Genomic DNA, 13,486 nt, shown 5'->3' on the forward strand with positions numbered 1-13,486 from the left:
GATGTTTGCGTGAACATCTCAGATGTTCACGCGAACATCACGAGATGCACACAAAACTCCTGCACACTAGTGTGCAGGGAAACAAAATTATATATATATACCCCAAGAGTGTATCTGGTGAATATTGCTAAAATATTCTAGGCCGGAGACCAGGATTCAAGATTGTGTGATTATTAAAACCCCCACGAGCATATAGTTTCACTTTTATATTAAAAAATAATAAATCTTGCACGAACTTTCGATTAGTTTTTTTTAAAACATTATTGGGGTCTAAACATAAAATATTTAGTGCCCAATTGTCAGTATATGTAACCCATATGCCCAATTTATACATATAAACAGGCTGTTCATGTGTGAAATTAATAATGGATACCTTAGGCCTACAAGCTCCCTTCCAACCGAGCTTTGATAGTTATATGATACTTCATATTTCACCTTTATTTTTCTTGAAGATTCTCAATAAAAACTATAATTGCGATTCCAAATCTCTAATGCACTAGTACTGTATATGCTCATCCAATCCCCCACTATTTTATATCTTTTTTGGCTCTTCAAGATATGTGGTTAGCAAATTAAGTATATGCATGTTAACTATTAACATTCAAACAGTCTGCCCCCAATTGGGTCGATTTCTTTCAATTCTTCTAGCTAACTAACTTTATTGGCCATAACTATGTGTTGCATGTTCCAAGATATATACTGTCAATCGATGTTATTACCATATCAAAATCAAGTAAATTTATGTCACACCCAAAACCCTGCACTAATTCTAACCCTCCTAATTAGTAACATCGTACAAGTTGAAATCCACTGCAATTACAAAGTGTCGACGATTGATTGATTTATGAAAAAAAAAAAAAAATTCACATAAGTTAATACATGCTGTATTTGATATGGTAATTTTAATTTACAAGGGAAATAACGAAGTTAATGACTTTTGATTATGTGATAATAGATAAACTATATATATGTATATATGCTGCTAATTTAATATTTCATGTATTGCCACAGTCCCATTTTGCCTTTTATTTCTATAAAAAATGAAATGGATACCATGACTTTGAGATATAGATTTGAGATTTGAGACCAAATGACCTCAAATTCAGTCATCCAAATTATCCTTATTTTATTAATAAAGAATAAAATATGAGAAATATTGAAAAAATCAACCATAATAATTGATGAAAAAATAAAGTCCAACATGGTTATAAAAAGTTTTTTTAAACTTATATTTCTATTAATTGTTGTGGGTCATGATATGTATGTTTGTGTTTCCAATAAACTATTTTTATAGATATATTTGAATGCATCGGATGCTCTTAAACACATACCAAATGCCTTACTGTTCAAGTCAATTAGGTTTATAACTATGCAAGACAATGGACAAATTAAGACCAATTTTGTACGGCCAAAGATTCCAATGCACATAATAAACTCTCAGTTCTAATTAATCTCCAATTATTATTTATAAATATAGGCTCAATTCCCCAGTTCTCCTCCTCCTTTGCTTAATCACACACACATATATATATTCCAAGAAGATTAATTTAATTCACTAAATAAATATAAAATCATGAAAAGAGGTGGAAGCTATGGAGGTGGGCAGAGTTCTCTGGGCTATCTCTTTGGTACCGATGACAAGAAGAAAAAGGAGGCGGCGCCGCCGTCCCCGGGGGCTGTTTTGCCGCCTTATGGGATTGATATAGAGATCGAAAAGCCTCAAGAAAATCTTGTTGGATCCCCATCTTCTCAGAACAAAGCTAATGCATCCAACAACTATCCTAGGGTTCAGGGCCAAAATTCAGGAAACTTCGTCACTGTAAGTACTATAGTAGTTTTAAAGATTAAATATTATCAATCATATATATTTGTACTTTTTTTAAAAATAAATCCCTTTTGCTTTTTTTTTGTTATTATCTGTGCAATTATATATATAGGGTCGTCCATCAACAAAAGTCAAGTCTGCTCCCGGTGGAGATTCATCTTTGGGGTACCTGTTTGGAGATAAGTCTGGAAATATGGTTTAAAGGTTGTTATATCCCTTGTTTTATCCAAGATGATCAAACAAGGCTTTATTGACTGTATGTGTTCCTTTGATGATCAAACAAGGGTTAATATGAGACTCGATTTCTTACAGCTGTGAAATTTAGGTTAGGGTTTGGCTTGTGTTGGTGGTTCATTGTTGAATGGAAGTGTGTTTTTTTACCCTTTTTGTTTTTTTGGTATTCAAACGTGGTAAAATCAATGTTTTCAAAGGTTATTATAGTATGTTCCACATTTGACAGTTTAAATTACTAGCTATATTACTATACATGTGGTTTGGAGGTTGCTTGTTTTGGTGGGCTACAATAAACTAAAGTGTACGTATGTAAAAATCTGTCATATTAAGTGAGAGTTGTGTTGATTGTGTTTACACATATATATAAAGGTTGTTATGATATATATTTAATTAGACTTGTTTTCTTTAATGAATTTTCTTGTATTTGAATGTTTTTCTAATGGAAAATGGTATGAAAACAAGATTGCGTATGTAATTAATCCTTCACATATATTGGAGTTTCACCTTGAATAGATAATGAATGCAACATAATATATATGCAGCACCAAGTATTGCACAAGATATATATGAAATGGCTGTACTTCATTTCTATGAATGAACTGCTAACAATGCAGCACCAATGATATATATGATATATCCGAATCGGGTGCTAATACTTAATTATTACCAAAGGAGCTAGCCATCTGCTAATTCCTGGCTTGGTGCTTTCTCGAGTAGCCGTGAAATAAAGTCCGAAAAATGACTTGGAGAGCATCGGTTTATGAATTGATGCAGTTGTTGTCGAATCAAGAATGAATAACTTGGAAGGAATTAATGGCAAATATAAGAAATATTACAAAAAACATATATAGAGTATCTTGTAGAAATGCATGTTGTGATCGATTTATATCACTATGCATGTTACACACACACACACACACATTTATATATATAGTTTAAGATCAATTGAGGTGCATGGCAAAGTGATTCACATGGATAAAAAGTGGAACCATCTTGGCTATTGAGTTTTGAGGAAATTAGAGCCCATTGTGATCAGGAAAGAAATGAGACGAAAGAGGTAAGACTTTGCAAAATAATATTTACATATATATTGAGTCCAGTCCAGCAATACATGTTTAAACAATTAATAGAAGATCGAATTTTATAACATCTCATTTGTTCCTAGTAAAATCTATACTTGCTTATTTTTAGAGATGATAAACACTCCATTAGAATGCTTCAACAACGGACATTTTCATGATTCATTACTCAAAGAACCCGCATGAGGGGGCGAGACCGCCACCCCGCGGCCCCTCATTCAGGAGTTTTGTACCGGGCATGAGTCTAACTTTGTGTTTCGGTGCTCGAGAGACCACTGGGATATTTCGAGCAAAGATGGATGTAAATTAAGCAAAGGCAAACCATAAGAGGCGAGTAGGGGTGATCCCCTCTCAAGTAGAAATGAGACAGAATTTAATGTATAATTTTTATTATTATATATATATTCCTTCCTAGCTAAGTCCATGGCTAATATATTACATACGTATATGCTAGTTACATATTGTGTGCATGTGTAGGCTTCTTGAAGATGTAGTGCGTGCCATATAATTGTGTGTAGCATATAGGGAAAATGTGGCACATCCCTCAGCTCCTACATGTTTGCTCTTTTCTATGCATCGTGGGAGTACCGTGTATACGCACTACAACCGATCGAATATGTGACACCAATTTAAATTAACTATATATTTTACATATTTATATATATAGAAAATTGTTCAATTTTGATTTTCAAGGTTGTCAAAATTGAGTTTTAGTTATTTATTTTTTATTTTTGGCGATTTTGGTAATTTGTGTTCTATTTTTTTTTTTTTTTTTTTGCATGACAGTACTTACGTGACATATTAATGATGTTTTAGTGATATATTATTGACATGTGTACAAATTACTAAACTTGTAAGATTAGATAAAAAAAACAACATATTAAAACTAAAATTTGAAAACACATAGACTCAAAATTGAAAATCTGACCTAAAATTGAAGTGACATGTATCATTATTATATGAGTTTCTTTATATGGACCAAACACATACATATCATTGAGTTATTAAATAAATAGAAATAGTATGCTTGTCGGGCCGCTAATTATTGTAAGTATGTAATCATGAAGCGGTTATGTGTCAATTTTTGAAAAACTTTTTTTGATTTTGGTACCAGTAAATTAATGCACTTTGACATCCAAAGGAGGAATCTCTTTAATTACTTTATTTCCCTTTTTCGTTTCGTACAGTGCAACAAAATGTAATTATGCACTTCTTTTATTTTATTTTTAGTTTTTTAAAATTACTTTTAAAAGTGCTCACTTGTTAAAGTTTGGATAGGGCTCACCTTGACATACACGTGTTAATTTATGCTACATTTGGAGTATTTATTTTTTTATTTTAATATTATTAGATCACGTAGGTGTTTCATATTTTTATTAAAGTTGACATATATGTTGATGATTCAAGGGCAACATTTGACCATAAAGGATAAATACTTCAGGTATAACATAAAATATCTCTGAGATGAAGAGAACAATAATAAAATTATTTTTTTAAAAAAATAGTTATATCTCAGCTCAAGCTTGAATTTATATTTTTATTAAAATGGCTCGGAGATTGGCTTGAAACTTTAATTCGGATATGAATAGAATTAACTTTTAAATTTAAGTTTGAATATTCTAATAATTATGTCAGAAAAATTCATGTTAATATTTCATATTATTTATTATTTATTTTTACCATTTCATAGTATAAGCTACGCATCTTAAAAATTAAGTTATTTCATATTTTTGAAAAATTTTAAATTAAAAATCCCTACGCACCACAAAAATATGTTATAATTGAGAAAAGGCTTTTAGTTACTAATTAAACGGTGGTTTTTCGGTGTGATAACTAATTAACTATGATTTTCATTGGTGCTTCCAACAAGAGGCCCAAATAGGGCAGTATCGGACCCAATCTATCAATCGAAGAGTCTCAATATGGGCTAATTAGATTAAACCCCGGCCCAAGTAACACCCTCGTATATTTGCCAGAGCCAAGGGCTATAGTAAGAATGGCTTTGTATTAAAAATTCAAGGGCAATTAACCACCAACATCGCAATGTGGGTTGGTGAGATGTATGTTAATATACATATAGTGTTATCATATTATATCCAATGATTCAATACTAATTTGGCTACTTGGGTTCTATAAAAATATGTAAATAAATTTTTGACTATTGGATTCATGAGTGTTAGGATACTATACTTATGCTAGCATGAACTCAACCAACGATATTTTTTTGTTTCTCTGTATGGAAATAAAATAAAGAAGAATAATTAAACACTAGCCGTTTGTGTTGGTGTTTATAATTATTGCATATATATATATATATATTGCATGGTCCCCATCCCTCGTGATGACCAATATCCACTAGTGCACAAATCCACCCGTGAATGCTTTGATTGGTGGAAGTTGGAAATTGTAAATTGTGGCGTGTGACCAAGAATGAGTCACGGGACATGTATTTTACATAATTGGAACCAATAAAACAATTATATACATTTGCATGTCCCACCAAGCCCTCATTCCATCACTTCACAATTCTATATGGAGCTGGTTTCACAAGCGAGATTATATTCATGACATGAGTTGAATTATTTTATATCGATAATAAAAATTAAAGTAATAGTTTTGACATAAAAATAATATTTTTTATTGATCGAGTTGAATAAGATATATATCTCACAAAATTGACGACATATAAGATCATATATGTGAATATGTGACAATTAATTCTATTATTATAATGAAAAAACCAAGTATCATATATATACAATAGAACTTAAAAGGATTTCATTAATGATATACCTTAGATATTCTAACATAATAAATAACTAACGAACGCACAAACATTGTGTATGTAATATAATGTATTGTGTGTATATAATATAACATTCATTTTTTAAAAATGTTTGATTTTAATATGATATGCATTTTTCGTAATTTAACACTTTTATGGAGGTTTTTTTTTTTTTTTTTTTTTTTTCAATTTGAGTTTGAGTACACCAAGAGACCAGTTAAAGTGCTCTTTCTTAATATAGAGTATAGATATCTATTTAGAGATAGAATTAATTTATATTTTGAATTAATTATTTTGTGATATGAAATGTAATGTTCGGTCATTGGGATCTAAACAATTCCTAGCGAAACTTGCACCTGCTTAGAATAAAAATAATAAAAATGCAGATTGTAATTATCATCTCTACTTTCTAGTGGCGAGAGTAATACATAAACAATAGTAACAGTCCGAAATGGTATAGAACCTAACTCATTTTTGCGCCGACATTCGAAACTCCACCGAGAATATTTTTAAGGATTTTAATTAGTTTAAATTTTTTAAGGTCCTTAGAAACTAAAAAAAAAAAAAAAAAGAGATAATAAGAGAGATTAATTCGTGGGTTATGTTTTGTTTTGTAAAAAAGAAGTAATCATTGATTTGTTAGGTTTCCTCGTTAATAAAAAAAATTGACACTTGATTAATCAATTTTGGAGTCTAATGCACATTTTCTTCAACTCTCTTATTTTCTTAAAGATTGACAACAATGAATTGGTGTTGAATTTACTTGTATAGATAGCATTCTGATACGCAACCAATCATTATTAGATCATAAAAACAATATATTTTTATAGGAAGGTTACTTACTTGGCTTTTGCAATTGTTGTGGGAAGTTGATTAGAAAGGTTGAAACTGTTTCTTGCACTTCTCTTACATTTACCCATATCTTTTCGTTACATCACATGTATGTATTGCCGTCCAAGAATTGTTTAATTTTTGGAATTTTAAAAAGGATTTGTTCATATAACGTAGTCTTGACAATATTATATTCTAGGGTAAGAAAAACATAAAAAAAAACTTAAGATTTTAATTTCTAGTAACTTTTACATTTCCTTTCTCATATTATTACGCTTTATTAACTTTGGTACCTATAGATTATAATTTAATGTATTTGTAAGTTTAGATGAATATACTGCTTTTAATCACAAAATATTTGCTATTTTAATTATTATTATATTATTAAAGTAGAAACAAGCAAAACATATTTCCTTCCTTCCAATTATATATTTTTATTTTTTTCACACAAATTAAAAAAAAATAATTGGAAAATAAATTTTGTATAAACTTTCTTTTTTGTCCCTAGCTATTTAACGGATTTAAAAATGATTGTACAATTTTTAAAATATAGTTAATAGATGTATATTGACAAAAAAATATAAAAAATATTATTAAATATGATATATGACTATATATTTGAGTTAAATAAAAAAAAATAAATTATATAATTAAAACAAACGGAGTATTTTGAAATTGAATATTATGAAACGTGTTCAAATTAACGAAAGTAAATGAAATAGTAACCTTTCCAAGCAAACCATAAAGCAAATGGCCTGCGACGTTCACGGCGGGCTTATATAATGCTGCTTTCCCTCCCTCAACAATACTCTGCCACTACTTTTCATCGATCATGGAGTTTCCAAAAACATTCAAGGTGAATTCCTTTTCTTCCTCTTTTTTTTTCATGGAATCGAATTGAATTGAATTTCCTCTAACGAACGAATGAATTCCCATTTCAAAGTTGCGATTTTTGCCGGCTTCTCAGGTAATTCAAGCAATCCTCGTTGTTGCCGCCATTGTTGTGGTGAGATCAAACTTGGTGAAGGGTCGAGATCTTTGGGATGACTTGGAGTACTGCGCTCTGAGTTGCAGGGGTCACAGTGCTTCGTTGGCGGATTTCGGAGGCGTGGGAGATGGAACGACGTCGAATACCAAGGCTTTTCAGGCTGCCGTCGATTATCTCAGCCAGTTTGAATCCGACGGCGGGTCGATGCTGTTCGTTCCGCCGGGGAAATGGTTGACCGGAAGTTTCAACATCACCAGCCATTTCACCCTTTTTCTGCACAATGAAGCTGTTCTTCTTGCTTCCCAGGTTTTATTTTTATACCTTCCATTTTATTATTTAATCTTTTTTATTTGTTTGAATTTGAATTTAATTAAATGTCTTCTTCCTATCTTTTTTTTTGTTTTTTATTTATTTAAAAATAATAATGATAATAAAAACTGAATTATATTTTAAATTATTTTCAAAATGATCGTGTCCATCCCCTGCCATACCTACTAGTGACTAGTGAGTGAGTGAATCTTCCGAGGATCTGATGTAACTTTGTTTGTTTAGTTGTGGATGCCCATTTAAAATTTTTAAATATAAATATAAATGAACGTTTTTTTTGTTTATTATTTAGAATAATGTGGTTAGTTGAGTTAATGTCAGCAAAAATAGTTTATATAGTTTGAAAATGTATGGTTCATAAAATATATATGATTTACAATTAGACCGTGGGATATAATACAAAGATACTATTTTTATGCTAATATTTTGTAGTAACGGGTCATGAAAGGCGTATTAGTGCTCCCGAGAAAACAGAGAAAAGTGGAATGCTAGAAGCTGGTCAATGAAATGATTTGATTTACTAAGTTAAATATTAAGATCAAGATGGTCAAAAAAATTGATTAATTAGTGATGTTAAAGGTTATAACAAGAAAAATTAATTAATGTCAAAGTTTGGGTGTTAATAATTGATAAGTGACAATATGTAAAATTGCGTTGTGTTTTTTAAACTGTATCTCAAAGGTCAAAGCATGGGTAGCAAAACCAAGCGAAGCAAAAGGAAAGGAAATTTTACTGTATGATAAGGAATAGTGTTTTTAATATTTGATCAGTATACTCAATTTCATCCTATGAATTAAACGTAGGATGAAAGTGAATGGACTGTAATAGAACCCCTCCCATCCTACGGTCGAGGACGCGACACCGAGGGCGGAAGATACATCAGTCTCATCTTTGGTACCAACCTAACCGATGTGGTAATAACAGGCAAGAATCTGAATCCAAGACAGTCTTATGAAATAAACTGAGTATATAGAGATGATCGCCTAATGTTTGAACTGTGACACAAGCTTTTCGATTCCGTTTGCAGGCGATAATGGCACCATTGATGGGCAAGGTCAATCCTGGTGGGACAAGTTCCACAAGGGAGAACTGCAATACACAAGGCCCTATCTGATTGAGATCATGTATTCGGATGCTATTCTGATATCGAATCTGACCTTGGTTAACTCGCCTTCGTGGAATGTTCATCCTGTATATAGCAGGTATGGAAGAAAAGTCTTTTCGATTTTCTTGAATATGATACCCTGCTCTTAACAAACATGAACTGATGAAGCAAAAATGATTTCTTGTTTTCAAAATGCAGCAATATTATAGTCCAAGGCATCACAATTCTCGCGCCTGTCAATTCTCCAAATACTGATGGTATCAATCCAGGTTAGTGATTAAAGCGTACTCAAAGTGTGTCCCTTGCAATGAAGTAGACTAATAAATGAGTTTTGATGTATAACTTTTGTATTGAATTCTTCAGATTCTTGCACAAATACTCGGATCGAGGACTGTTACATCGTGTCTGGGGACGACTGTGTCGCGGTAAAGAGCGGTTGGGATGAGTACGGGATAGCTTTTGGCATGCCAACAAAACAACTAGTCATTCGAAGACTCACCTGCATTTCTCCAACCAGTGCTGTGATTGCATTAGGCAGTGAAATGTCTGGTGGAATTCAGGATGTTCGGGCAGAAGACATTCTTGCCATAAATTCCGAATCAGGAATCAGGATCAAGACAGCAATCGGTAGAGGTGGTTATGTTAAGGACATATACGTACGAGGAATGACGATGAAAACCATGAAATGGGCGTTCTGGATGACTGGTAACTACGGCTCCCATGCAGACAATAACTATGACCCGAATGCATTTCCTGTTATTCAGAACATCAATTACCGGGACATGGTGGCCGAAAACGTGACCATGGCTGGAAGGTTAGAGGGGATCCCAGGCGATCCATTCACAGGAATCTGTATATCTAATGTCACGATCCAGTTGGCGACAAAAGCCAAAAAAGTTCAATGGAACTGCACGGATGTTGAAGGGATTTCGAGTGGTGTCGTTCCCCGGCCTTGTGATAAGCTAGCAGATCAAGGGAACGAGTACGTTTCATCCTGTGATTTTCCGACGGACGACTTGCCTGTCAATAATCTTGAAGTTCAAACATGTTATTACAGACGTAAGAAAACTTTAGATGGTCATGTATTTAGACATGTGTGATTGGAATGGTTAAGATTTCAGAATATTGATCCAAATGTACTATATTGAATATATCCCGTTACAACAGATATTCGATTTTACTATGACAATCCAACCTGTAATACAGAGCAACACCAGATTCCCACCACACACCCTTCACTCTCACTCAGCCAATCGCCGCCATAATCGACTCTTCAACCTAACCAATGCTACAGCATCATTCCAAACCCAATAACTAATTCCATTGTCATCATAATTCCAGTATTCCGGTGACCGAAGATCCTTTTTCTCTTCTTTATTTCAAGTGCTGGCATTTCTAGAGTATTCAATTGCTCGCTTGATGGAATGAATTTACAATATTCCATATCCTATGCGATGATAGTGACAAGTAAATAATAACATAGCAAAACTAAATTTGTCATTGATGAAATATACATTTTACTTGCAGCCATGAATTCAAGTCAGAAATTCCGAGTGTTCGGAGGCAGTTCTTCGGGGATAATGGTAAGAGTAACGTCTTGCACGCTGCATCGCTCTTTCGATACAAGACGGTTCTTTTACGAATCATATAAATTTAGTGAGACTAATCCTTTGCTCCATAATAACAGTGGATGATACTGTTGGGACATTTGATGACAAAGTTGCAACATTTTGGATAGGCTCTGATATTCGTGTCTATGTACATGGTCTGATCCGCGTCGAGTTGGGAGAAGGTGTGGATGAGTTTATAAAAGCTAGATAATGGATTTCTCAGTAAAATAGTGTGAATTATTTACTAGTAAAATTGATCAAACAGTAGAGAAGTTAACTGAAGAAAAAAAAATTCTTTTGTTGGAAAACGGAAAGGGGTGTTTCTTGAAGTGGAAGTATTGAGGTGTGATTTCTTTGATATAATATATAATATAAATAACAAGAATTTGTCATTCTTTAAAATCATTAGCCGACTTTTTTTGACCGTAGACATGGATATTATTTGGTTCAGAAATTTTAACGACCATATGTTTTTTTCCCTTTAAAAAAAAACTTTATGTTTTTGGAAAAGTTAAAAGAGAAGTGGTCGTCGTCACACATTCATCAACATTTTTTTAATCAATAACACGAAAGTCGAAAACACTCGAAGAAACAATAAACAACATTTATTGCTTCAATATTCTGATAGGACATATGAACTATTTGAATCATTAAGCAAACTTCTTTGTTAAGAATAATATTACTTATTTAAGTGTGCCCAGTGTGAACATTATGCGATGCTTTTCGGTGAAAGTAGATAACATTTTTCCATTTCGTTTTATCGATGCACGTGTTACGTGTTTGTATAATTTTTTTTAATTAATTTGATTTGTATTCAAGTAAGAAAAATGACATAGCTGTAAAAATTATCAAGAGACTAAATTACAATTTGAAAAGTAGATTTTTTTATATTAAAAAAAAAACAAAAGTGTAATATCTATATCATATAAGGACAATTTTGGGAAAACAAAAAAGATGGGGTTCATTTTATCTAATAGACATATTCTTTATATATAGTAAGTATAAATAAAAATAAGCATATTGTGAAACGATTTTATGAATCTATACTCGTGATATGATTATATCTACAGTAAAAACTAAAAAGTAATGCTTTGACATAATTATTAATATTTTTACACGAGCTATAAAACTGATCTATATATGGCATCATCTCATAAGAAATTTTTGTGTTTAATTTATCTTAATATTTCAATAAATCTGCAGACTCATTCCAAGTTACTTCCCACTCTCCGTTAATCATTCCTTCCTTGCTTAACCCAAAACAAAACTCAAATAAAAAATATCCCACAAAATCCCAAAAGACTATAAAGTCAAAGTCAATGAAGACTCAGTCCAAAACTCCTTGTTCCATACGCTGTTTGTGTGGGCAAGAGAATTTTTGACAAATTTAAATAGCAGCAGCTCCCACATCAGTTTAGTTTAATTTCTGTGTGGCAAGAAATTTCTCGTAAACTACTCTCCACTTTGCTACATAATTTACTCATCATTTCCCTTCAACGTACGTACGATCGAGGCCATCCATATACATAATTAACATGTCTAAGGTGATGATTTCTTACATATTTTATTCGATCTTGGAAATATAATTACTTGATGAACTTTCATTTAAAGTCCCTTAGTTCATACATATAACTTTTATTTTACTAGCTAGGAATGATTTCTTAAGAAGAAATACAGTAGTCGATTAATCTTGGTTGCTTCAACTATTTTTGATATGAAAGATATGATCTTGATGGCAATTAATTAGAAATATTATTTTTAATTATTTTTCTGTTTGATCGATATATAACCGGAGATTTCTAGCTAGCTTGGTTTTTAACATTGGTTATAATATTTTGTCGGCAGAAAGTGGTGTTGAAGTTAGAACTTCGTGATGACAAAGATAAACAGAAGGCGATGAAGGCAGTTTCTGGCCTCCCTGGTAAGTGTGTATGTGTTCGCGCGCGCGTGTGCATGTTTCAGAGATATTTTAGAAAAGAAATTAATATAATTTTAATTATTAAATAATTTTTTTTTTTTGAGAGGATTATTGAATAAAATTTGTATTGTAGGAGTTGAATCTCTAGCCATGAACATGAAGGACAAGAAATTAACGGTAATCGGAGACGTGGATCCAGTTCAAGTGGTGGCCAAATTGAGAAAGTTTTGGCACACTGAATTGGTGACGGTGGGGCCATCCAAAGAACCAGAGAAGAAGAAAGACGACCAAGCTGATAGCGCCAAAAATAATAATAATAATTTTACTCATCCTTATTATATAGCACCCCAACATGGATACTACATAACTGCAGAAGAAAACCCCAATTCCTGTGTTATTGCTTAGTTTCTATAATATTATATTTTCGCTTTAAAATCAAAATATATAATTAATGACACAATAATGCATTAGTTTTTCATCTTTCTTTCTTTTTTGTCCCAAAAATTAATCAGAGAACATGTATTGTATAAATTTGATTTTTATTGGACATGTTTGTGTGGTGTCAATGTCACGATCATCGATATTACGTTTTAACCTTTAGTTTGGTCGTGTTGTGATAATTTATCGAAAAAGTCTTATCCAATTGTGGTGGAATGGAATATAAATACCCAACTTGCATTTAATTAGTTTCAATTAATTTAATGATTTTGAGAGATAAAAAAAAATGCCAGTCTTCGTACGTTGCATTACTATTGATAGTTTACACCTAAAAATTCAACTGGGC

The 13,486-nt window shown here is 32.1% G+C and overlaps 3 protein-coding genes across 4 annotated transcripts; all 3 read left to right on the plus strand.

Moving 5' to 3' along the window:
• The first annotated feature begins 1,421 nt into the window (after window positions 1–1,421).
• Window positions 1,422–2,397, plus strand: LOC140873831 (protein SPIRAL1-like 5). The gene is made up of 2 exons (XM_073277104.1): window positions 1,422–1,819; window positions 1,938–2,397. Exons 1-2 carry the CDS (start codon window positions 1,574–1,576, stop codon window positions 2,025–2,027), a joined length of 336 nt encoding a protein of 111 aa, XP_073133205.1. The 5' UTR covers window positions 1,422–1,573; the 3' UTR covers window positions 2,028–2,397.
• A 5,085-nt stretch (window positions 2,398–7,482) lies between these two features.
• LOC140873823 (probable polygalacturonase) lies at window positions 7,483–10,349 on the plus strand. 2 transcript variants are annotated; one of them, XM_073277096.1, is made up of 6 exons: window positions 7,483–7,610; window positions 7,722–8,048; window positions 8,873–8,993; window positions 9,097–9,271; window positions 9,373–9,443; window positions 9,538–10,349. In XM_073277096.1, the coding sequence occupies exons 1-6, from the start codon at window positions 7,587–7,589 to the stop codon at window positions 10,272–10,274; spliced, it is 1,455 nt and encodes a 484-aa protein (XP_073133197.1). In that variant the 5' UTR covers window positions 7,483–7,586; the 3' UTR covers window positions 10,275–10,349. The 2 variants fall into 2 exon arrangements, with proteins under 2 accessions (XP_073133197.1, XP_073133196.1); XM_073277095.1 differs by having other exon boundaries at window positions 7,509–7,610; window positions 7,698–8,048.
• A 1,842-nt stretch (window positions 10,350–12,191) lies between these two features.
• Window positions 12,192–13,268, plus strand: LOC140873824 (heavy metal-associated isoprenylated plant protein 39-like). Its single transcript, XM_073277097.1, has 3 exons — window positions 12,192–12,328; window positions 12,630–12,705; window positions 12,836–13,268. The coding sequence occupies exons 1-3, from the start codon at window positions 12,320–12,322 to the stop codon at window positions 13,105–13,107; spliced, it is 357 nt and encodes a 118-aa protein (XP_073133198.1). The 5' UTR covers window positions 12,192–12,319; the 3' UTR covers window positions 13,108–13,268.
• The last annotated feature ends 218 nt before the right edge of the window (window positions 13,269–13,486 follow it).

The sequence above is a fragment of the Henckelia pumila genome, unplaced genomic scaffold (genome assembly GCF_033568475.1).
Source record: "Henckelia pumila isolate YLH828 unplaced genomic scaffold, ASM3356847v2 CTG_80:::fragment_2:::debris, whole genome shotgun sequence".
Classification (NCBI taxonomy): Eukaryota; Viridiplantae; Streptophyta; class Magnoliopsida; order Lamiales; family Gesneriaceae; genus Henckelia; species Henckelia pumila.